The 23,923-nt window shown below is 35.4% G+C and overlaps 1 protein-coding gene across 1 annotated transcript; it reads right to left on the bottom strand.

The window, feature by feature from the left end:
- Positions 1-579: 579 nt before the first annotated feature.
- Positions 580-22,884, bottom strand: LOC143468897 (protogenin B-like). The gene is made up of 26 exons (XM_076966371.1): positions 22,612-22,884; positions 16,097-16,576; positions 13,029-13,170; positions 12,411-12,547; positions 12,019-12,147; positions 11,402-11,563; positions 11,130-11,249; positions 10,041-10,211; positions 9,701-9,835; positions 8,647-8,856; positions 8,331-8,452; positions 7,577-7,793; positions 6,504-6,683; positions 6,188-6,277; positions 5,923-6,091; positions 5,469-5,611; positions 5,215-5,379; positions 4,826-4,948; positions 4,626-4,716; positions 4,198-4,290; positions 3,965-4,091; positions 3,780-3,892; positions 3,290-3,428; positions 3,037-3,109; positions 2,714-2,824; positions 580-1,776 (listed from the first exon to the last, which is right to left on the bottom strand). The coding sequence occupies exons 1-26, from the start codon at positions 22,730-22,732 to the stop codon at positions 1,559-1,561; spliced, it is 3,981 nt and encodes a 1,326-aa protein (XP_076822486.1). The 5' UTR covers positions 22,733-22,884; the 3' UTR covers positions 580-1,558.
- Between the last annotated feature and the right edge of the window lie 1,039 nt (positions 22,885-23,923).

Genomic DNA, 23,923 nt, shown 5'->3' with positions numbered 1-23,923 from the left:
AATTGAAGTAGAAAGCATAATTTATATGTCTTCTATTGGCCTTTTGATTTTAGCGTAACTGGGCTTATTGATTTTAGCTTAGTTTTCAATTTAGTTTCTTAAAATATTTATTTTTGGTTGAGATAGTTCAAAACATGAATAAGATCAAACCTGATGCAAACGGTTTTCATACAATGTGAAAGGTTAGAAAACGGCGAAGAAAAAAATAAGACCGGTGTTAATGGTTTCATGAAAGCTAGAAATAGACAAAAATTGGTTAAGCTCATTGAGTGTGTCAGCTTTCGTCGATGTCATTAAAAAGTTAAAGCACTCCAAAAAACGTCATAAGCAATATTTTCTTAGTCTCGTACAGTAATTTTTATTTCTCGCATCATCCTTCAAAATAGACGTGTTTGAGAACTAACGGTCGTTTTGAGCATTTCCAAACTCAAAATTTCAACCCTCTGCTTACACGGGACAACATGACATTTCTCTGACTTGACTTTATTTTAATGAAAAAACATTTTGTTGATTTAAAAAAACTTCAGTAAATCATCGGCGCACTGTATTTGAGTGCCGTGATGAAAAAATAACACAAACTGACAGGAGGAACATGTTTATTATTTGCTTTACAAACAATGACCCGACAAAAATTGAGGTACAACACGAAAATATCGAGGGTTTACCAAACCTAAAAACTATTTACAAATACAAGTACAATGTTTTAGATTAATAAAAACAAAACCAAACGTAGGATGCCGCACACGAGGACACTGTTTTTGACGACTCTTAACTTGTCAGAAATCAAAAGATTCATTTTGATTCAGGAACTCTCGGCAGTTGAGGTATCATAGACAAGCATGTGAAGAGCACAGTAATTTTTGAGGTCAGGGTAACAGTAAAAGCAGATTAGCACTACTCGCCATCTTCCCTGAGACGAAACTGACGTGTAAATAAATTAGAACGTCCATTATATTCCCACTGACAAGTAACGTAAGCCTCGTGTCTCGACCTCGGTTTTTAAGCCCAAAAATGTGTGAGAAAAGAAACGGCGATCAGGCGAAACAGAACATGTAGAACGAATAAACAAGGCAATGAAAAATGATAACAAAGTACCAATATAGACGAGGTAGAAGGCATAATACAGGTATAAATGGAACTTGTCACAACTATGAAGACGACTGTAAAAAGTACCACTAACAAACACATGAAACTTCGTCTTTTCTTGAGATAACAAACAACACACACGAACGCAGATTCAAATGCCAATTGCCCGGAGGTAAGTGATTGCAACCAAAGCACAGCCAGTGATTATTGACAAAAACGTTTTGGATGATCATCGTCTTTATATTTATTCAGGGATATACCGAGAGCAGCTTCAAGGCATCACAAGCAAGCTGCGCCAGAAGAAGATGCGCTTGTGAATAAGGTAGTTATCGGCGGAGATTAAAAAATCGATCGTTTGCAAAAAAGATGAGGTCAGGTCGATTCGAAGCAAGAAACAGAAAACACACTACAAAAGAAACTAGACTTTGAACAAAAAGAAAAGATGCTGCAGGATTTGTGATGAGCCTCTCCTTCAGCACAAAGAGTCCAACAGCGTCGTCATCTCCTGCACAAACTCCGATGCGGGTGAAGCGGAATCGAATGATAAGGAGGGAGGCATCTTTGGAGAAGGATTTTTTCGTCTTTTTTCAAGCAAAGCGCACGAGGGATCGCTATCCCCGTGAAAACATTTCCCGTTGGAAATCGAAGTGATGTGGTCAACTTCATCACACACACAGTCGTCAATACCATCTACAGAATAAAGGGACAATTGAACGTTTACATTGGTTCGTAACTTCAATTCCGGTTACCATGATTTAACTAGTTAATTATTATCGACCGAACACATCAACTAGCTTGGGTCTTATCTTCACCTTGAGACCTTACAAAAGGGTACAATTACAAGTATCCTAACCAACTGTTGAAAGTTTTTAAGTTTCTCAACTGATGATCAATTAACTGTATTTTATGCAACACCATTACCAAAATTAACCTATAATATCTTACAATGCTATCTGCTGTTTATTCATAGTGGAATTATTCTAACACAAGGGAACGTGTTTTTATATCAATAACAAATAATATTATCAACAGAATAGGTTCAAAATAATCAGAATAATTTGATGAAAGCAAATATTCTCATACTTTTTCCAGGCTTAAACAAACATTACCTTGGTCTTATTCCACCTGGTGATGATATAACTGTCATTTTAATCAGCAGTGAGTTATAATAGAATTGCTAAGCAGGTCTGATAATTTTTTTAGTGTAATTAGTGATGCACTTGTGTATACAGTTGTAAAACGCTGGTCTAATATTTGTTCTTGGTTTGTGCGCGCTCTCAGTTTGAATTAGTTCTGTATTACGAAGTCTGAGTACTAGTTCAAACCATGTGATGGATTGTACGTTATGTTTCCCACAAAGCAATCTTGTTTAGCAGTGCTACTGGTTGTAACGGTTATTGAGAAGTATATTTCTGAAATGCGTATTGTTTGGCTTAAGCATTATATTTTGGTTACAAGAGCAATTTCTAACCCGATCAACGTCCTGAATGACTGACTGATAATAATAATTTAATCGGGCGGTTAACACGTAACAGCAATAATGGAGTCAAATGAACAACCAAGCGATCTTAATCCTTTGATGAAATTAATATGGGCACCCTCATGTAATATTATATTCCGTACTCACCTGAATATGTGGGCATCCCTTCATCTGCTGCGGCACTGCCGACTTCATCGATCGTGTACTTGTTTTTCTTATTTGAGGGAGGTGGTGGTTTTGTGTTATTGCTCACTTGTCCTAAAATCAAACTTTATTTGAAGGGATAGATAGTGGTAATATTGCATCAAAAGGAATGTCTAATTATTATCTACATGCAAAATGAGGTATAATAATAATATATTCAATAATAACAATAACTCAGAGGTTGGTTGGTTAATTGTTAGCGAAACAACAAAACAACCACATACAAGTTTGGTAATGGTTTCATTATTTTCACAACAAGGACTCACCTTGAGAAGAACGTACTCCGTTGAAGCCATTGAATGAATGCTTCGGTATAGGAACTGACATCAGCACTTGATCCTAAGAATAAAAGTTTTAAATTGCGTTGAAATGCATGGCCAAAGTTGTTTTTTGGCTGTTGGTCTCACCCACAACGCAATTTTGGTTGGTTTTCAGACTATGTGTTTAAACCTGATTCCAGTATGAATGTAACAGCAATATTTTTATCCCGACATATGCGCAGTGCGTTTAATTGCAGACCTTTGCCGTATTCTGAGACTGTGCGGAGTTGGTTCGCGAGACTCGGTTTTTGTTGAATAGGACCATGATCATATTATCGGTGTGATCTTTCCAACTCCTTTGAAGCGTCATGTTCAAAAGTAAATCTCGGCTTTGATTCCTGAACAAAACGTAGAATCAGTATTAAAACTTTAAAGACAATGGATTTGAAATTAAGAGCATCAACTACCTGTAGATGGCATGTCCCTAATTGGAAGAACATACCGTGGCTACTATTTATTCTTATTTATGATACATTGATCATTTATAATTGACAAGCAATTGTTCAGATATCATTGAATTTCAAGTACAATTGCTCTGCAATTAAACATGTGCAGTTTTGTTACATATGTTTTCTGTTGTGTAAGCATGACACACATATAGAGTGTGTTTTTGCATCGTTTACGATTTACAATGTGCATTATAATAGTACCAATAAGGTTGAAGGGCGATGGTTAATCTGTCAAATTACCGTAATGGTGAATCTGGATCATCAGCAGCAGAGTGATGCCCCCTGTCAGACAATTTGCGGATTCCATTTGCAACAAATCCATTACTTTTTGTTCTAATACCGTTGCCACCCAACTGCTCAGAAGAAGAAAATTAGCATCATATTACATTACAGAAAGGGGCAAAAGTTTAGATGCAGAAACATACAGAACGATCGGCCTGGCCATTTCTATCATGTTTAGCTCCATTTGCCACAATGCCATTCATTACAGTTGCTGTTTGATCATGTTTCTTCATCAGAGCACCAAGTTCCTCGCGATTATTTGAAGGGGTTCTAAAAATCAGGTTATTACATGAACTACTGCATGAATTGATCGCATTGCTTGGGGAAATCAAAACATTTTATATAAAGAATAATTAAATTGTTTTACGCTGAATACCTTTCAACGTGAATTCTTTCTTGATGTTTTCTCATCAGATTTAGCAACGCTTGCAGGCAGCAATTGCAGCTTCGGCATGACGTCAAGTCAAACCTATACGTGTTTCAAGCAAAGATACAAAGAAATCAGGGATTTTTGCTGAATGCAAAGTACTCACGATGTAAGCGCACATAAACACAGGAAAACTAATTTGAGTTTGAAAGAATTAAAGAAAATCCACATAAATGTGTGATTTCACAGCATTTGAAACAAGCACACGCAAATGTCCATTGTCTACGTTTAATAATTGAATAAATATCACCTACATGCAAACTCGACATGGGGTTTTGCTTACAAAAAAGGATAAAACGTTCCTAAACTATATCACAGTGATAGCTTGTATATTTCACTGTCCGCATATCTCACATAACAATTAAATTTCAACATACTTGAAAAAGCATATAATGAGAATGGCCAACAGGCAAAGTAGGACGGTTACTCCTATCACCACTAGATATATCAACAGAACAGGGCTTGATTCTGCAGGTGTAAAAATAGCTGTTATTTTCTTTTGACAATGTTGAGAATTAGCTGCGATTACATCCAAGTCAACCACTGTCAATTTCATGTATTACAAGTAGACACTTACCGTCAACTTCATCTTCAAATGCAAAGTGCGTTTCAACATATGGACTCTGACCAGCTGAATTATTTGCCCGCACCCTTACCGTGAATTGTGACTCATGGTCAACACTTAGCTTGACGGATGTATCTGTGAAAATCGTACTGTAAGGTAAAAACTGCAGCAAAGAAAACTCTATGCACATGTCAAAAAACGAAGTTTACTTGGCTAAATTAAAACTATGTATTGTATGACAGTTAACAGCATTGCATCATTTTTTTTTAACTCGACAGAGGCATGAAAGTTTGTATTTAATAATTATTCAAGACAAATTTACATTGAAAAAAATTCGTAGGAGGTCTCAATCTAAAAGGATCCGATTTCTGATTGGCACCACCATTCAAATCATCACTTACCATACAAAGGCTTTCGTAGTGGATTACTCCACTCATCTGAGCTGTTCGTTTTGGAATATTTCACAATATAATTGATCTCATCCTGAGCATGCAATGGTGGCAACCAATATACAGTCACATAATGATCAACTACGGAAAAATTCAGACCACGAGGGACAGTTGGTTCTAAAATGATACGTTGTGCACAATTAAAACATTACTTTCGTATAAAATAATAATTTCCTTTATTTTAGATATATCAACAATGGACATACTTTGAGGAAGTGTCGTTGCTTTCCAGCGTGGACTAAACCCTGTCACGTTCCTTCCTGCCACTGATGTTTTAAATACCACCTTTACCGACAGATCATAATCTGTCAATGCATCTAATCCAGATATTGTGGCAAATGTTTCATTGCTATTGTTAAGAGGAGAAGAAGAATTCAAATTTATTCATAACAAAAATATCTTTTCCAAGCAAACCTCTTCCATTTTTGAGAAAAGCTCATTACGTTGAGGTCGGTGTAATAAAAAATAAATAAAAACAGATGGAAGTTAAGTAAAGTCAATACATAAAAACAAAAGAACATAAATAAAAAAAATTGATAAACCTTATAATAATTATACTAAAAAGTAACGAGTTACGACAAAAAAGTACAGAAGTGATAAGGTATGTCAACTTCTTACTGCAATCAACTTTATGAAAATAAACATTTCAACAAGTATTACCTGTTTATAAAAGTGACTTTACTGCTACTACTCTTCTCGCAACGTACAACATAGCTGAGAATAGGCTGATCGGCATACCAAGTGGGCTGGTATGACCAATTAAGTGACAATTTGTTCCAGGAAGGACTACTAACGGATTGGATATATGGTGTTGTAGAGTCCGATCGGCCTTAAATTGCAGATGCAAATATAGAGTGAAGGTTCAGTGGCATTTTATACGCACAAAACACACCAAAAACATTTCAGCTTTTTTGCAAGCACTTACTTCCAGGAAAAACTGCAGTGGTGGCATTTAAGCAGGTTTTCGTTTCATTGGAAATTACAGTTACTGACACTTCATAGAATTCCAGAGGATCTGTTATCAGGAAACATTTTTTACGCTTATGGATGCGGCAATAAATTGACTTACAGATAACACATTAAAATGACAATGACCTCGCCTCTATTTGCAAACTAATAAATGTATGCGGTAATTTTCATTTTAAACACTTAGATCAACGTTGATCAACGTTTAACCACTTAGATCAACACTTATAATGTATGATTTTGTTAAATATGCGTATATGTATGAATTATCATACTTAGATGATTAAAGCCCACACTGCTCATATTTGGTTGAGCTGACAGGTTTTTATGGTAACCAAACCGGTCAGTTACATTGACCAAGAAAGACTGGACCAACACTGATAAAGGTTTTGTCCAATTAACAGTCAAGCTTCCATTTGGTGATATCTCGCCTTCTGCTACAAATTTGTGTAATTCTACAAAAAATTTCATATGTTTAGAAAGAGGATTTTTGGAAACTATCTGCAAGTATGTAGTAACGCTAAAACGTGTATAAACGTGGATGTGTGGATGTTTATTAGGATGTTTCATTTTTTTACCATTTTGGAATTTAAAAAAGCTTGGGGTTTGCCTAGGCGGTATTTTGTGCACAATGAAAGAATCTAAACTTTTTTTTGATTTATGACGTCATTTTGAGGTTGCACCCCCTTGTTGAAGTTTCAGTGGAGGTGCATTGTTTTAATTTGGCGATATCTTGGTAACCGATTGAGCTAGGGCCATTATCAAGGTGTCAAAAGATGCAGAATGGCTGGTTTCCTATAACCACTCAATACATTTTAATTGCATTTTCGCTCTAGAAAAAAAGTTATTTGAGAAAAACCTAAGTTTTGACATATTTTTTATGCAAATCACAATGTAGTTCCCAACATACAAAATATGTCAAAATTTAGGTTTTTCTTAACTTTTTTTCTAGAGCGAAAATGCAATTAAAATGTATTGAGTGGTTATAGGAAACCAGCCATTCTGCATCTTTTGACATTTTGATAATGGCTCTAGCTCAATCGGTTACCAAGATATCGCCAAATTAAAACAATGCACCTCCACTGAAACTTCAACAAGGGGGTGCAACCTCAAAATGACGTCATAAATAAAAAAAAAGTTTAGATTCTTTCATTGTGCCCAAAATACCGCCTAGGGAGACCCCAAGCTTTTTTAAATTCCAAAATGGTAAAAAAATGAAACATCCTAATGTTTATCCACAAAAATTACTCATACAGTTAACACAGTTAAAGTGCTATCAGCTGCACAGCTTACTGATCACATTCAATTTTATATTATAAGAATGCTGTTTAAAATTACACGCAAATACCTGATGAGCACTTGTTTGGGGACGATTCATGTGTCCTATTTACACTTAGCGAAATACCATCACCCTCAGGATAGCCAGCTCTAGTTGCTGGGTAAATATTAACACCATAGGGAGTATTAGGTTTTAGGCCAGTAATCATTGCATACTGTGTTGGGACATCCAATGCAGCAACGTCAGTAACCACATTTTTAGATTGGCCAATTGGTGTGTAGACGACCTGAAAAAAAATGCACTCCAATTAATTATTATTTGTTTCTGAAAATATTCCCGACAGTGAAAAACGAAAATGTTGTACAATAATGTTAAAAATGGTTTGCACAGACTTGTCTATAAAGTGAAGCAGATTCAATACAACTAACTTATAAAAACCTAAAATAAAAACCATGGCAAGTAGGAACCCATACCAGTTTTACATGGCCTGAAAGCTTATGAAAGACAAGTCACAGACATACATCAACTGTTTGTTTAGGTTTATCATTACGATATCTGCATTTGGCAGTTAAAAACAATAAGCTGATCAATAGGAATAACTGAGCCTAAACTGATCAGTTTATGGCTGAGCTACCAGAATATGGGTGAGAAAAGCAGAAAAATAAAACACCAACTTAAGTAAAAATTATGCAAATCCGAAATGAAATATGAATCCTTTTCAATTGCAGTTTGACACCGAGGTATAATGATTAAAGTCACAAATGTTATTTGAATATAAAAGACATCTGTAGCTGCAGGTGATAAAGTAAAAGGTTTGCATTACCCTGTAATAAAGAATCCTTCCTCTTCTTTGCTCTAAAGGAAGTTCAGGCCAGGACAAAAGCAGACGATGTGGTCCGAATGGACGGTTGGTTATGTCGTTCTTACCGTATATTCGAGTTGGTACTGTGAAATAAAACTAAATATTAACATAAGTTATTGTAAATGACCCGGATACAGTCTCAATAAACTATCCAGCGTAAACTAATGGGTCAATAAAATTTCTCAAAAATTATCTTCTGAAAAAAAAATGCTGATAAACTTCACAAATTACGACTGTGACAATGATGTAAGAGTAATAAATTTATAAAGTCGCTCACTTGATTCAGACGTTGTGATTAAGACTGGTTCAGACTCAATGCAAGGTACGTTTGTGTTACTTGCTGTTGTTTCGTTTGTGTGTTTCCTTGCCATTGCGTGTACGCTAATGCGGTACTTTGTAAAAGCTTTCAGATTGAATAGGGTAAAATCACACCATCCTGTTTCTTGGTTACAAATTCTTGAAGGTTCCCGAAGCTCCTTTTTAAAATCTAAAAAAAAACAGCTTCTCAATAATATTGAGTACACAGTAGTAACAACTTCGATAGTTTGAAGCAAACAAATTGGCAAAAAATCAAGCGGCTGCATCTGATGTCTGCAATAAATAATATGGCGTATCACAAAATGTTGTGGCATTCTGGCAGCTATTTTGTGAGCCATGAACCAAAAAAAGGTTCAAAACCTCTGATATACAGCAATCTTCCAATTACATATGCAACCTGATTCTAAACGACTTCTAGGTGCATACGTATTTAGAAATTTCTAACACAGATATCATACTTGTTTTATTATACTTAATAGCAGTAGCAATAAACAAAATAAAAATCACAATTGCTACAGTTACAACACTCACTGCATTAGGCTGCAGAAAAGAATTATTTTAGGGTGCAGTGCTCAAGTATAACAAGATTGGCTAAAGAAAAACAAAGGTAATAGAATACTTTTTAATGATCACTTGGCCTTTTTTCTTTTCACAACTAAAAAATTGCTGATAAACTTGGCAGTACTTGTGACAAAATTTTGTGCACTTATTTGAAATGTAAACTTAATAGTATGCGTACTTAACTGGAAGGTTACTCTGTGTAGTGCACATTACATGTAATAAAATCCAGCATGTACATTGTGCAAAGATCTTAAATTAAGACTTATACAGTTGTGCTTCAAAAATAATCACATATCGAAAAAATTCTTAAAAAAAGAGTATATGTATAAAACTTTTACAATAAAGCTCTCACTGCACTATAGCAAATGTTGTGATGTTATTATACAGTACAGTAGTATGCTTAAATTGTAGAAATATTTGTTCAACCAATGTACAAATGTGTTAAAGCTAACCTTTTTCACTTTCTCTCAGCACAAAGTAAACATTAATGGCAGAATCCTTAATGTGCAACCATCTGACAACAACACTATCACTGGTTATGTTGTCCTTTGGAACAGTTAGGCTTCGTACAGTATCCATGCAGACAGCTGCAATTAAAATTCAGAGAAAAGTTACAATAGTAATTCAATAAAATTGTCAAGACATAGAGATTTCAAGATATCTGCTGCTTGACCAACTAAACTTGAAATGAATAATGATAGTGACAACGCGTTTGTCTTTCGTGGTGACAGTGGTTAATAAAGTAGACTCCAGAATCAAATAATTGTACTGAGGTATCAAACTCAAACTTACCCCGGTTAGAGATGTTGACCCTCATAGTTCTAACAGCACTGCCGACAGTGTTGGAAGCAAAGCACTGATAGTATCCTTCATCCTTCAGTTGTGGGTGTCTGATGAGAAAAGAATTCGAGCCAAATGACGGTTCTTCATCAATCAACATTTTACCAGATGAAAGTCTCTCTACTAAAAGTAAAAGACAATCTGATCAACATTTCTATGCTTAAATTTAACGACACCCATCCATATCAAGACTGGCCGACTGCCCAACCAACTGCATGAGGTATTCATTCAAGCGGTTTCTCAAATAATTCAAATTTTATGCATTGGAAAAAAAGTGATACAAGATGATAAACTTAAATTAAGAGTGAACAAAGAGAAATCAGTTGGTCCTTCTCTAGCGCGCTAGTAACAGGAGGTCCAATTTAAATTCTTTTTATGGTTGCAGCTGACCAAATCTGTGCTGAGTAACATAAATTTTAAAGGACATTTTGTCCTGCTACTTTGTGGTTAAATGCAATGGGATGATGAAATTTCCCATCCACAAGTAAATCAATTGTTCCTTGCATAAATGCCAAAACATTAACCACCATCTGCTGACAAATTTTGGCGCAATATTGCTAACACGAAAATTTCCGCAGGAAAAACCATAAGATCCCTTGATGGATTTTCTGGTCTTGCCAAATAAAAATACCAAACATTTTATTGCCGTTGCTCAACTAGTGGCAACAGTGGCATCTAAGCCTTCACAAAACAGCTACAAGCAATAGCTGTAACACTGTAGTAAAGATGTGACATTTGTTGCCTGTTGAAATGTTGTGTATATGCTGCTAATCACACAAAAAATCAGGTAGGCCTGATATAAAAAATTAACGCATTACATGTTACTGTACACAAGTTTTACATCGTATTAAAGAAAAAAATAGAAAAGAAAAATAAAGTAAAGATAATAAAGAAAAAGAAAAATTTCAAAATTTGTTCATATTTGGGGAAACGCTTAGTCTGCTCCACAAGCTAGCTTATCATTTTTTTTTAATTATATGATACTCATATCTTAACATAATTAATCCTTCAAACTGCTACAGGATGCATATTGTGACATACTTCCATTTCTATACCATGATACTTTTGGGGTTGGAAGACCATCTACCTTACAAGACAGCTTCACAGTGGACAAAAATAAGGTTGTGTACTCTTCGTAAGGTTTTGAAAACTCTGGAGCATCTAAATATCAGATAAATTGTTTTCAAAATGTAGAAGTAGCAACAATCTCACATACATGAAGTAAAATGAAAATAGACAACATTTGCACAAATGTTACATGCTTTTGAATCTTAACCGATACAATGCTATGTTAGAGTTAATAATAAACATACATAAGCTATTAACAGTCAGTCTAACGCGTTTCTCTACAAAAGATGTGGATGAAGATGGTAATTTAGCTCGGCAAATGTAAGTTCCTGCATCTTTTGCTACAACATTGGAAATATGCAAATTTCCATGGATTTTGCGACATTTGGATTGTAACCTCCTTCCATCTAAAAATTGAAAAAAATTGCACTAATTATTTTGGAACAAGTCTATGGATCACTTCTTGTAGGTCGTCATTAACAAAAGGCCATTACTTTCTTTCTTTCTGCAAAATAAGATTCAAATCTGAATCTCCTCCAAACATTGGGATTCGTGAAACTAACAAAAATGGTCAATATTTTCAAGTAACATTTGGATTTGTGTTCAATTTGGCACAGCACTAATACAATGTATTAAGATAACTAACCAAATGCTTTCAGCAGAAAATATGTCAAACATGTTTGGTTATTTTTGAATTCTTTTTTTCAATTCATTGAATAATTTGGTAAACTACAAAAGAAAGCTATTTCTCATACCAGTGTTGATATGCAATAAACCCTTAGTTGGCATAATGGAAACCTATCGCTGTAAGTTAAAGCGGTAACTTGATTTTTTATAAATGCATAAAATGCACCACACACACCCGATCTTTTCCATTCATACTGAACTGATTCTTGCAAGCCATTAAACATGCAGTCTAAGGTGGTATTTCCTTGCCGCTTTGCAACCACTGTAGGTGAAACAGAAAGTGACTGAGACAAAGTTTCCACATCTGCATAAAACGGAAATAACTTCAAGTCAATTAGTGTATTACGTAAGAAAATATTGTATATTCACATACAGCATATTGTTACGTTTACATTACACATGATAGAAAGTAGAAGCAAGACAATGCAGCAACCTAAAAGAAAACATCATTGCAACTAAACCAACATTTTAAAATCTCATCACATTTAGCATGAAAAAAAAAGTTAAGTTAAGTCATTATTACAACATTTTAATTTCTTATGTCGTATGGAATTTACACACCCATACCTTCTTTGTGTATGGTAAGAGATGCCCGTCTGCTGAAAACAGATCCGAAGGCATTTGCAACAGCACACCGGACGTAGCTAATATTTGAGCTTTTCACTTGAAGAATTTGTAACACTCCGGTGTCCAGTGCTACATAACTGAAATTAGAACATGATAATCAATCTAGCTTGTTTTAAATGTTTCCATGACAACAGGTTTAAGCACTGTATTGAGCACCACCAGCAAACTTTTTACTTCAGTTCAAATAAAACTGTTTCAAAATTTTTTTTACCCAGGTTGCCAAATTACACTCATAATTCCGTTTTCCATTTTCCACCCAAAACAGTTCATTTAAACTCTCTAATCAATTATTGAGGAAATGTTTACGATAATATATACATACTACGTCTGGTGTAGCTCATATTAATTATTTATGACAAGCTTGATCATCTTTTGAATGATTCACAAACAAAAATCATCTAGAAAAATTTATCAATGTCTCTTAAGTCAACAATTTATAAAAAGATGTGGGTACGGTGTGTATATGAGAAACATTGCTTTGAAGCATAGTCAAAGTTTACTTCCTAAGTGTGATTTAGAATTTACTTTAATTACTATATCAACGGCTGCATGACTTACTTATTATTTTGAGGTAATTTTTTTCCATTAATAAACCAACTGTAATGATTATGGCCTTCTTCTGGTGCATTACACTTGAACCGCGCTGGGTATCCCTGAACGATGGATAATGATTTCGGCTGAATGATAGCAGATGGCAATCCTGTAATGCATACATGAAAATGATGAAATACATGAGCAATTGACTACTAAAACTCTTGGGAGATGTGTAATGAACAAAGTTACTTTGAAGTAAAGAGTAAGTAGTGTCTTGTGGTGTTGCGTTATTATTTGCCCTCAAATGAATCAAACCCACCAGGTTTAGTTAATTAGTGGTATCTAATTAATTTGATGACAATCACAGAGTTACGCAGTATACACAAATATAGTTGACATTTTTTGTTTTTTTGCTAGTCCATTTCAAATAAAAATTGAAATTAGGTACTACTGCACTCAAAATCTAATGATATCTTCTAAAGCTTATCAATGGACATATACAATTCAAACCAAAATTACAGACCTTTAAAATTAAATCAAGGTATATTTGCCGCACAAATTCAAAAATAACAGATAAACACTTTACACTTTTCTAATAGAATTGGATACTTTCCTTAAATATTATTTACTGAATATCTGCATATTGTAAAACAAGAGAACCACGAGTTAATAACAGATCGGGCATTTCCAACAATTCAATAAGTGAATGAGCAAAATACAAAATCATTTACATTATACTGGCCAGTTGAGATTCTGTTCCATTTGTCAAGTTTCATGGAGGCTTGAGAATGACACAAGAAATTTGACAGAAGTTGAATGTGCCCGCAGAACAAAAGCTGTTTTTATTAGATTTTGTAGCTCTTTAATATGAATTACGATGTAAAGCGCCCAAGGTGTTGGTAAAGGCCAGTTGTACGTAAAACCAGTAGGAATTTATAGCGGTTCAACAAATTCGATGCGTGTGTATAAAATAACAGCATTTCACGCACACACTGACGCGCGCGCGAATAGAAATAAGTGCGGTGATGGCGAAGAGAGTGAAGTGACCAGGGTTCACTTACGCGTAGGTACTTCACATAGCAATATTAGCTTTTCCAACAAATTGACCAGGCTCACCGATTATCCTTACTCTCTTTTATGAAGGAAAAGACGCGGGCTAATCCCGAAAATAAAAATATTTAAGGTGGCTATCAGGGTTTCCATTTGGTCGTCTGTGCCGCCAAATTCTAGAAATTCGCACGTATTTTGGTTTTCGAATGTTGGATTTAAATTGAAGGCTTTTTACTTTTTGACTTTTCGCACATTCTTATTCAGTTGCCTATTGTTTTTAACAAAGATTATTCTTCCTTCGAAACTGGCGTTTTCTCTATACCCTAGTTCATGTTACAATTAGAAAGAGGAAAGGAATAAAACAAAAGTTAGTGAATTCAAACAAAACGATCGTTTAATTTTTGATCAACGTGTAATTCTTCACTTCTCCGCCAGACCCAAAAACTCGTTGTGACGTCACAACTTGAAACATTGGCGGCGTAACTACAAAAGTACCATACAAGCCAAAGCGCAAAACAAAGGCAAGTTTTCTCAAAGGTTCTTATCCAATGGAATTCTTATGTCGAACTATCGTCAAAGGTTCACAGGAATTGTACCGGTTTATCAAAAGCTTTCTTTCGATTTAGCAAAGATGACAATAACACCTGATGAGCAATAATAACCAACACCGAGGCGACTGTTATGATCTATCACTGAGGGTCAGGAGTGCAACCGGTGTTTCTTTGACATGCTGGTGACTTCTACCGATCACCATCAATTGATTGTGACTCTCATCCTGTGAATCATCACTGTTTACCTCGGTCCCTCCATCCATGCGTCTGCGTTACGCTTTAATTGGAGTTAATGTGGGACATCAGAACACCGTTATGAGGAATTATGTGGATAGGGTTGGGGTGTTTGGGAAAATGGGTACGTCTGTATGTGTCACTGCCTAAACTGTCCCAATCTACCTCTCTTCAAAAAACAAAAAGTTATAAAACATTAAAACATCCGAAAGTTAAATGTAAATAGGTTTCTGAAGAGCATTATAAGTAGTTTTAATCGAAACTTGGACTATTGCAAAAAAGCATGGCCGTGGCAAATGACAAATTCTAAAAGTTACAAATTTCGAAATATCAAGCAACACAGGCCACTACACGCTGACCACATACAATCGCCATTTATTTTGACAGCGGGAGAGAAGTTTGTTTGAGCAAATACTCTCGAGTAGCGCTGTGCGATCGTGCTATGGTTGTTGAAACAGAAACGCAAACAAAGGCCTTCGCATAATCTGAGAATAAAAAGAGACTTGGAATAAGGTGGAGCCCGTCCAGCCAACGCTGGAACTACGCGTCGAATTACTTGCGCTCTTAAAGTGAGAAGCTGCGCTATGGGTGGACAAGCATCGGCATGGATTTCACTATTATCATGCCCCAAACAACATAATGAACACAGCACGTCTGCAAAGATCAAAATAAATGTTGGCTCGGCAATGCAAGCGCAAAAAAAAACTGATGCGTTTTCCTTTAATAGGAAAAGCAATTTCCTATCTAAGACGCTTAAAAGCGGGCATCAAACAGCGAAAAAAAGCGCGGAAACCAGTAACGACGACTGGACGTCCTGCCCAGATTAACACAGTGGTGACGTCGTCATTTATCATCGCTGTAGCCCAGGGGTAAAATAAAACAACAACATTCATTATGAAAATATTTTAACACGCATATCTCAAGAAGTCAACTTAGGCAAACTCAATCAAGGGCATAAACAGAGCCACGAAAGTAATCACAAATTCTCTTTGACTGTTTTTGAAAAGATAAACTATTTCAGTTTTATCTGTTTTGTGTTAAATGCCCCCCAGTTTGTTTTTCTCACTTTCTCCATGCTTTTTCAGACTATTTTTCTTTTAGTGAATTAACAAAGTTAACATCTTACGCTTACCACAACGACTGCTAACGATAAAGAATACGTTGGAGTGAACCCTGACAGAGCCAACTAGCCAATAAATACACATTAATAACCACATGAGGTTAACAAACGCTACTGAACACAGGCCATATGCATACCTTTTAACTTGACTTTAATCACTCTGCCAAGAATAGTTTGTCCGTCGCTGGAAACGTTGCACTGATAGCAGCCTGTGTGGGAGTTGGTGAAATTGGTAATTAACAGAGATCCATTGGTGAAAACTGAAAAAGTGTTTCCATTGGAAATGGCACCGTTCTGATCGATCTGAGGTAGTACTGTATTGAGGCATGTTAAGTCAGGCATTGGCGGCGAACTGTCCTTCGATATGCCGGCTGCGTACACCACTGAGTAAAAAGGATTTGAGGTAGTTGGGGATTGTGAGCTAGTAGCGAGCAAAGGTATGCCGTTGTGTGTCCACTGCACACTTGCAGGTGTCTTGGCAGTTGTTGATACTGTGCAGGGAATTTGGACGCTTCCCCCGCGCTTCGCGTAGAGAGCCGCTTTTCCGTTCAAATTGTCGTTGATGCGAAGTTTGACAACTGTTGCCGGCACCTGGACTTCCAGGGACTTCGCTATATCTGTCAAAATAAATATTCCACTGTTAGCTCAAAAATGCAAACTTTTTGCAAAATACACGTTGTATAAAAGCAATAGCAAAAAAATTCAAACGTGTTGTTTTTCGTTCAGTCTGGACAGAATGGCTGCCTGGCCTAATGGATATACTACACTATATAAATACTTTTCATACATACACTGTGCTATATGTACGAAAATTTGAACTACAGCGCATACAAAAATCTTTTTTCTGGATTAGGCAATTTTTATTTCGAACAACATTTTCTTTTCCTCTTTCACACTTTACGATAAAACTGGAATTTAAAGCAGGCAAATTCGACGCAGTTTTATATCAAAGTAACAACAATTGAAGTAATCGTAGGTGCTGGCGAGATTACCGTATTAGAAAGAAAAAATAAATACATTGCTGAAGCTGGTGATGGAACAAGCAAAGTCTTCAAATTTTTATCCAACAGTCAACGTTAAAGTTAACCAAGTTACCGCACATTCCACACCTTAATACATAATATGGGCGGTTGTGATCTTTGTAATTTCAGAGATAAAGCCTTATCAATAAAAACACGGCTGGCATTTCACCCACTAACGTGGTGTGGTTAAGAGAGTCATATAATTAACCATAGCAGACTATTTTAAAAGCCGAGCATGAAGGAGAGCGTTGATTGAGAAAACCACATCTTTTGATTCCGTTTTAAATAGAACGTTTATCGTAGTTATGACATAAACTGGGAATAAATAAATAAACGACAGATCGTACGTTGCTGGTCACGTAGGGCAAGAACAATTCATAAAATTTCAGTGAGATTACTAAAAACATTGTTTTACAATTACTTGGTTGTAACTGCAGTTATGTGCTTGTGATAGTGGTGAGTTTTACGATAACACTAACCCTTGTACAGTACCGGTACTGCAAAGTGTTACATGGCGGTTCTGGAAACAAAGCCTTCTAACAAAATCAGCAGCCGACTTCAATCGCACAAGTTAACCACATAGCGGAGCCACTATTTTTAGCCGGTGCGCCAACAAACCGCATTTTCCGCAGTTCAAACATCTTTGTAGGGGTGGTCTTAGATGGGCGAACGCTAGTACGTTGTTTATTTACTGCATGATAATATTTGCCCACAGGTCACAGAGCGCACCAAAATATTTGGCATGCTGTTTGCCAGCGCACTCTAAAATTGCGTCTTAAGAATTGGGCACGATTATAAAGTACTGTAGTTTCTTGTATGGTGGATTGATTCATCAAGCATTACAGGGATGCCCAACGCTTGATTGTTTATTTATCATTCAAACATTGATTTCACAAAAGCGGGCAATTCAGGACGAAGAAAGATATGGCATGGTCAGTAGGAGACTTTTCTTTAGCTTTGCTGTCACTAAACCACGAAATTAAGAATCTTAAGATACCTGTATATAATATCTTTAACATTCAGGAAACCATTACCAGTAAATGCCATGAAAAACGGGGAATAAAGTTATCAAATCACAAAGCAAGAAGTTGCCTAATTGAAAATGTTTGTTTTGCTGTATAATTTTTTACAGGTAACAGTACACTAATCATCAGAAAAACTAAATGAATGCATATTGTATAATATAGTGATTTTATTTTGAAGTGAAGGCACCAGCCAAGTTCAAATTACAAAACAAAATTAGCCTATGCCCTATTCTGAAATCTGTCTAAATTTAAAAAATCAAATGTCTTGTTGTAGTAGTCACATTAACAATATACTGCATATACATACATACATAGAAAACATGATGAAAAGTTTCATGCTTTGTAGGTTGAGGTAAAAACAACAATTCAACTAACTATAGAGTGTTCACGTGGAATTATAAACGCATATGAACATGAGTTTTCCGAATTTAGTTCTAACTTTTTATATATGAAATCAGATTTCAAGGACACTTATCAGCCCCTTTCAGACCATAGAGAGGAGGATCCAACATTAAAGCACATGGCAAGAAGAAAACCTTTAAATTAATATTGTTAATATTAAATTAATTTTAAATTAATTAATAATACTGCACAAAGAGATTAAAAGGCAATGAAAACATAAATATCTCCATAATTACACATCGACTGTGGCCAGACACATGACAAATTAACCATCAGTGGCTTTGGTTGTATTGTAAATGTAAGTTTACACAAGCTATAGTAATAAAAATTTTTAACTGGCACAATATTGTTATTTCTCCCCAACTTTAATATAGGAAAAACGAGTTTAGTTCAAAATGGGAAGATTAATTTGATTTGATGTGCAGATTTAGACACGTGCGATTATCAACGTTACTAGGATTACCTGCTATACCTGGGATATTAGGATTAGGCTTAGGTTAACCAAAGTGGGCAAAATCTGCAATGGTGTGGCACCAAAAAGAATTCAAATGAAAAGACATGGAATTTCATGTTTTGGGAAGAACCCAAAAATTTTCATGCTAATTGCTGTTTTTATATAGTGGACATGCCTTTTGAAATAGACACAAGTATAAAACGATTAAAATATCCTACCACATATTTATCTAGCGTGAAGGACAACGTGTGTGTTTTAATCACTCCAAGGGCCTCCCTTGGCAGTCACTGGCATGTTGATATATTGTGATCTGAGCTTTAAATTAGGTTAGAAAGCAAGGCGTTTATGTCAAGTACTCTTGCTTCCATAGCTTTTCCAACAGCACAGATTTACTAACAGAATTAAAAATAAGATATCTTTTGAAACAAGTAAGTAGGCTGTCATAATATTGATAAGCTTTAGGTGACTAAAAAGTTTTCACCAGTTTCTTCAAGTCAATTCAGCCTGTTATGAAAATCCTCAAATTAATTCAGAATTTTGAGTTAACCTATCCATGTTAGAACCTTGTGCTCCATCCTGTTTTTAAAAGTTGCCTAACAAAATTTTAGCAATAAGTGTAGATAGTTGACACAAATGCTTAATAAACTAAGTTAACCTCACTTACTACTGCATTATAGAAAAGTATGAAAGTTTTATTTTATTTTCGAAGGTAAGCTCTATGCTACCAGTACGCTTATATTTTTTTTGCCAAGAAAATTCAGTCTGTGAATTATGCTAAAATGAATTGGTAGGAGATACATATCTAATGTGTGACTAGAAAACTACTATTAAAAGCATGCTGACAAATGTTACTAGCGTGATTAAAATGTTTTTTCGCAGAATTAGTCCAAAGACATTGCCTGACAAACCCCTGCAGCTAAGTCAAGAAAAAAACCTCCAATGTGTTAACAAACTAGTATCATCCTTGGACTGCTGCAATTTATTTGATCCTAGCTTTTTATAAAACTGTCAAATGCTGCAGCTGTATATATGCCTTAATTTGCCCGGTCAGAGGGATTGCACAGGATAAGAATAAAATTTTCTATAAAAAATATACGCTTCATCAAAAATAAGGTGTTTTTTATTTTACATATGAATAAAGATAAGACCACTGTTTGAAGATTTTTTGTTTCAGCGGTAAAAAAGTTCTTGGTGATATAGAGGCAAAAACTATAAAGAGCTTGTGCAAAAGAAGTCGAGTTTTGCAGATTGAAAATTAAGTATCTAAGTTAGGCTTTGGAGTTCATCGCCTTTTGAGCAATTTGGCAGGTCATTGAAGTATTGCCAGCGAGATTCACGTTTGCGAAAAAATATCATATCAGTTAAAGAGTTATAGCAAAGACACTTGGTTAGCTTTGCTACAGTGGCCTGCCACTGGACTTGGTGTCTCACGGGTATTTGTGTAAAACAGAGTTACAAATTCAAAAACAACTAATGCAAAAGGTCATTCCTTCAGATTCTGGACGTGCGCTGACAAGTATCTTGTCCACAAATATACCGCTTTTCTCTTAACAATTCAAGAAGAATGTGATATTTGCATTCGTACCAGTTTTACTCAGCAGATGGGAAGAGTGTAAATGGTATAAGCCACGACTTCTTTTGTGCAAAAAAACTTCTTAAGTTTAATCCATTGCAATAATATTTGTAGATATAAAGTAAACATCTTGTAATATCTCAAAAACTGGTGCCAATTTAAAACACACTAATGCCAGTTTTGAAATCACTGACGCAAATTATCAAAGAAACATGCTCACTTAAGATCAAATTCTTTGTGTGCATGGTAAAAAAATGTAAATAGAAAATGATTAATTCTAACCAACCTCCTATTTCAAAAAGTTTATTACTGTGAACAACCAACACCTTTTCTGAAAATATAGAATGAGATCCATCATCACAAATGTCAGTTTGATGCTTTAATAGGTGTTGTCATACAAAATTTGCTAACCAGCATAACAGTAATGTAACACTTTGTAAAAAAGATTCCAAAACCAGGCAATGCTCCTATATAGGTGTTAATGCTCCATGTTATTAAACGCAATTAGCACTTATATTGCTCCAAGGCATACGTTATAAGTTATGTCAATACCTGTGCTGTGCTTAATGTAAAAAAGTTTGCAAGTGAAAAATTGTTTGTCAACGATGCAGTTGGACCATGCTGGGCTTTACGTATGCAAATCTTATTGCATATCAGCATGCAACAGGATGTCTTTCACTTCTGCGATACCATGCGAAGAACATAACACAAGTAAAGAAGATTCCTTAAAATAGGGGTGGCCAAACTTTTTTTACTGAGGGCCATGCAATAAAAAGTTAACCAGTGGCCAGGTCAATTACTATGTGTGTGAGGATTGCTACTTTGCTTACAATTTAATAGAGATCGTAAAAACGATTAACAACGGCATTGGTGGCAAAATTTCTTTTGTAACTGAAAATGATAAGCATAAGCAGTAGGTCCGCAAAAACATCGCCAGAGGTCCTAAAAAATTATACAACTCGCTTGTTGTTACAACTCTGTAGGTACCACAAATGCAAGGTCTATGCAGCTCAGCACTATATAAAACAAAAAGCTAAAATAATTATTCTAATGATTTCATTCGGAAAGTAAGCAGATAGAGAGCAAGAATGCTTCAGCATTCTTATAGTGGGAGCAGGGATGGGAAGCGAAATGGGATGCGACAGACGTTATATAAATGCTTGTCAATCATTCTAGCATGTGGGACTTTTTGAAATTGCAGTTTTGTAGTCGTTGTGATATATATAATTGCTGCGCAATATCTGCTCAATAACGTCACGTATACCTTAGGCCACCTTACAATTAGTAAATCCAAGTTAACAATCATATGCTTCTAAAAGTACTTTGCACCTAAATAAGGTATTTTATGCTAACCATGTATTGAAATAGCGTTTTACTCTGCACCCTACGCCCTATCAGCCTCAAGGCCAACACACAGCGCCAAAACGATCAGAGACTTTGTATTGAGTACTCTACAGGCAAACCCAAACCTAAAACCCAAAAAGTAATAGATTGGCAAAATATTATTTGCTGCAAGTGTGAGAGTATTTAGAAATGTGATATTATTTTAAAACTCCTAGTTTAGAAATTCCAAAATACATATTATGCGCCAATTTGTGTTTATCACTTTGCCAAACTTAGAAATTCGTAATTTTGAACACCAAGTAAAAATTTATTTTCAAATTAATTTGTTGACATTTCAATCAACTAATAATTAGCAAAAACAGAAAAGCTGCAAGGTAAGTTTCTTTTTGCACTTCCTAATAAAACTTGTTAAGTTCCAATGCATTTGTGCAGTCATTATGACTGTAGGCTATGTGATAGTGGAAAGTGTAGCACATGCAAGGCTCATCAACATTCACGACAAACTTTGACACATTGATGCTGACTTAAAATAAGTACACATGGAAAAGTGGAATGGAAAGTGTTCAGAAAACATTGTAAGTTGTTTTAAAACAAGTTTATGATAAATATATAAACAAAGAATTGAGCCTTCAGGCAATACCGACTCTGCTACTGTAACTGTAGGACATATATAACAGAAGAATATAATAGTAAAACACTTCAAACATTTCCCAGTAATAAACACATACATCAATAAACAAAATGCAGACAAAAACTGCAAATTCTAAGCACTTTCCAAAATGCATTCACAGTAGACTAGAGTGGAGATCTTTATAATGTAAAACTTCCTTACCTGTCAGCAATAGGAAAATGAACACAATTGTATAACACCGACACCTCCAAGCAACAAGCATAAGCTCCTTTAATACTGTAGTAACATCCATTTTAAGGTTGTTAATCTTTCCCCATAGCATCCATGGTGCCACTTCACTAGTCAACCAGTGATAAACAAGTTAGGGATTGGCTGTACTTAAATGCTGCACGTTTTGTCTGCAAAATGCAGCCTACGGAGTGTTCAGCAATTTCGTTTGAAAAATAAACCTATAAAAACAATCTGTAAGAACTCATTGCATGGCATGCTTAACGTAACCATTTTCGCGGTCAAAACTAATCTATGGAAGTAACAACGTATTAACATACAGAAACAAAGAAGTTACATTACTATTCTAAATAGCAATTAAAGTAGTCTGCAAATTAAAATATATGCCAATTTCAACATAAAATGATATAGGTCTACTACTTTTTCTAAGCTCTAAAGTCTAAATGAATCAAAAACTAATCCCTTTGTACCCAAACGTTTACGCTTCATGACTAAATAACCCCTGAACTTAATTTTCCTAATTTCCAAATGGTTAAATCAAAATAATTACTGCAAAACAAAGTTTGGATTTTCGATTCACTTTATCACTTCCGCAGAATAGTGTTGTTACTTCTGCACTTTTGCACATCAGCATTAGCCGTTCTCAAAAATAACTTGTCGGCTCGGTAGCCAAATGGTTAAGTGCTGGGCTCGCAACAATGTTGCCCGTGTTCGATACCAGTAGTGCTACCGTTGTACTGACTTTGGGTAAAGACATTATGATGCTTGCTCCTGTTCAGTGGACCTCGATATGTGGAGTGAAGTTTTAGAGAACTGAAATCAGGCAACACGATATAAAAATCAAAAAAATACAGTAACACTAAAGATGTAAGAATTGGAGCTTGCACAAAGACTAGTTAGATAACCGAGGCTCAAGCAATGAGGAACCATTGGTAAGTTAAATTCATTCAAAGACTTCCCTCAGTCTGAAGGTAAAGAAAGATTTTCATTCTATACCAATTTCAGCAATTTATCATAAGCTATCAAAAATGCTGTTGAAGACCAGCTTGGTGTTCAATAACAATGCTCAATAACGAAAATTGCTCTTGTTCGGTGCTCTTTGTGAGCAGTTACAAATTCGAGAAATAAAAGAAATAACTTAAAAATGCGTGTCTATTAGCTATCAATAGGCCTGTGCTTTTTTGGCCTTTTTCAATAAGATTGCAGGTGCACAAAGTAACTAAGGACACACTTCAAGTGCACATTTTCCAGCTGTCACATGTGGAATTTCATGACTGTTTAACGA

This window comes from Clavelina lepadiformis, chromosome 8 (assembly GCF_947623445.1).
Source record: "Clavelina lepadiformis chromosome 8, kaClaLepa1.1, whole genome shotgun sequence".
Classification (NCBI taxonomy): Eukaryota; Metazoa; Chordata; class Ascidiacea; order Aplousobranchia; family Clavelinidae; genus Clavelina; species Clavelina lepadiformis.
This window is presented reverse-complemented; position numbering and strand designations above follow the sequence as displayed.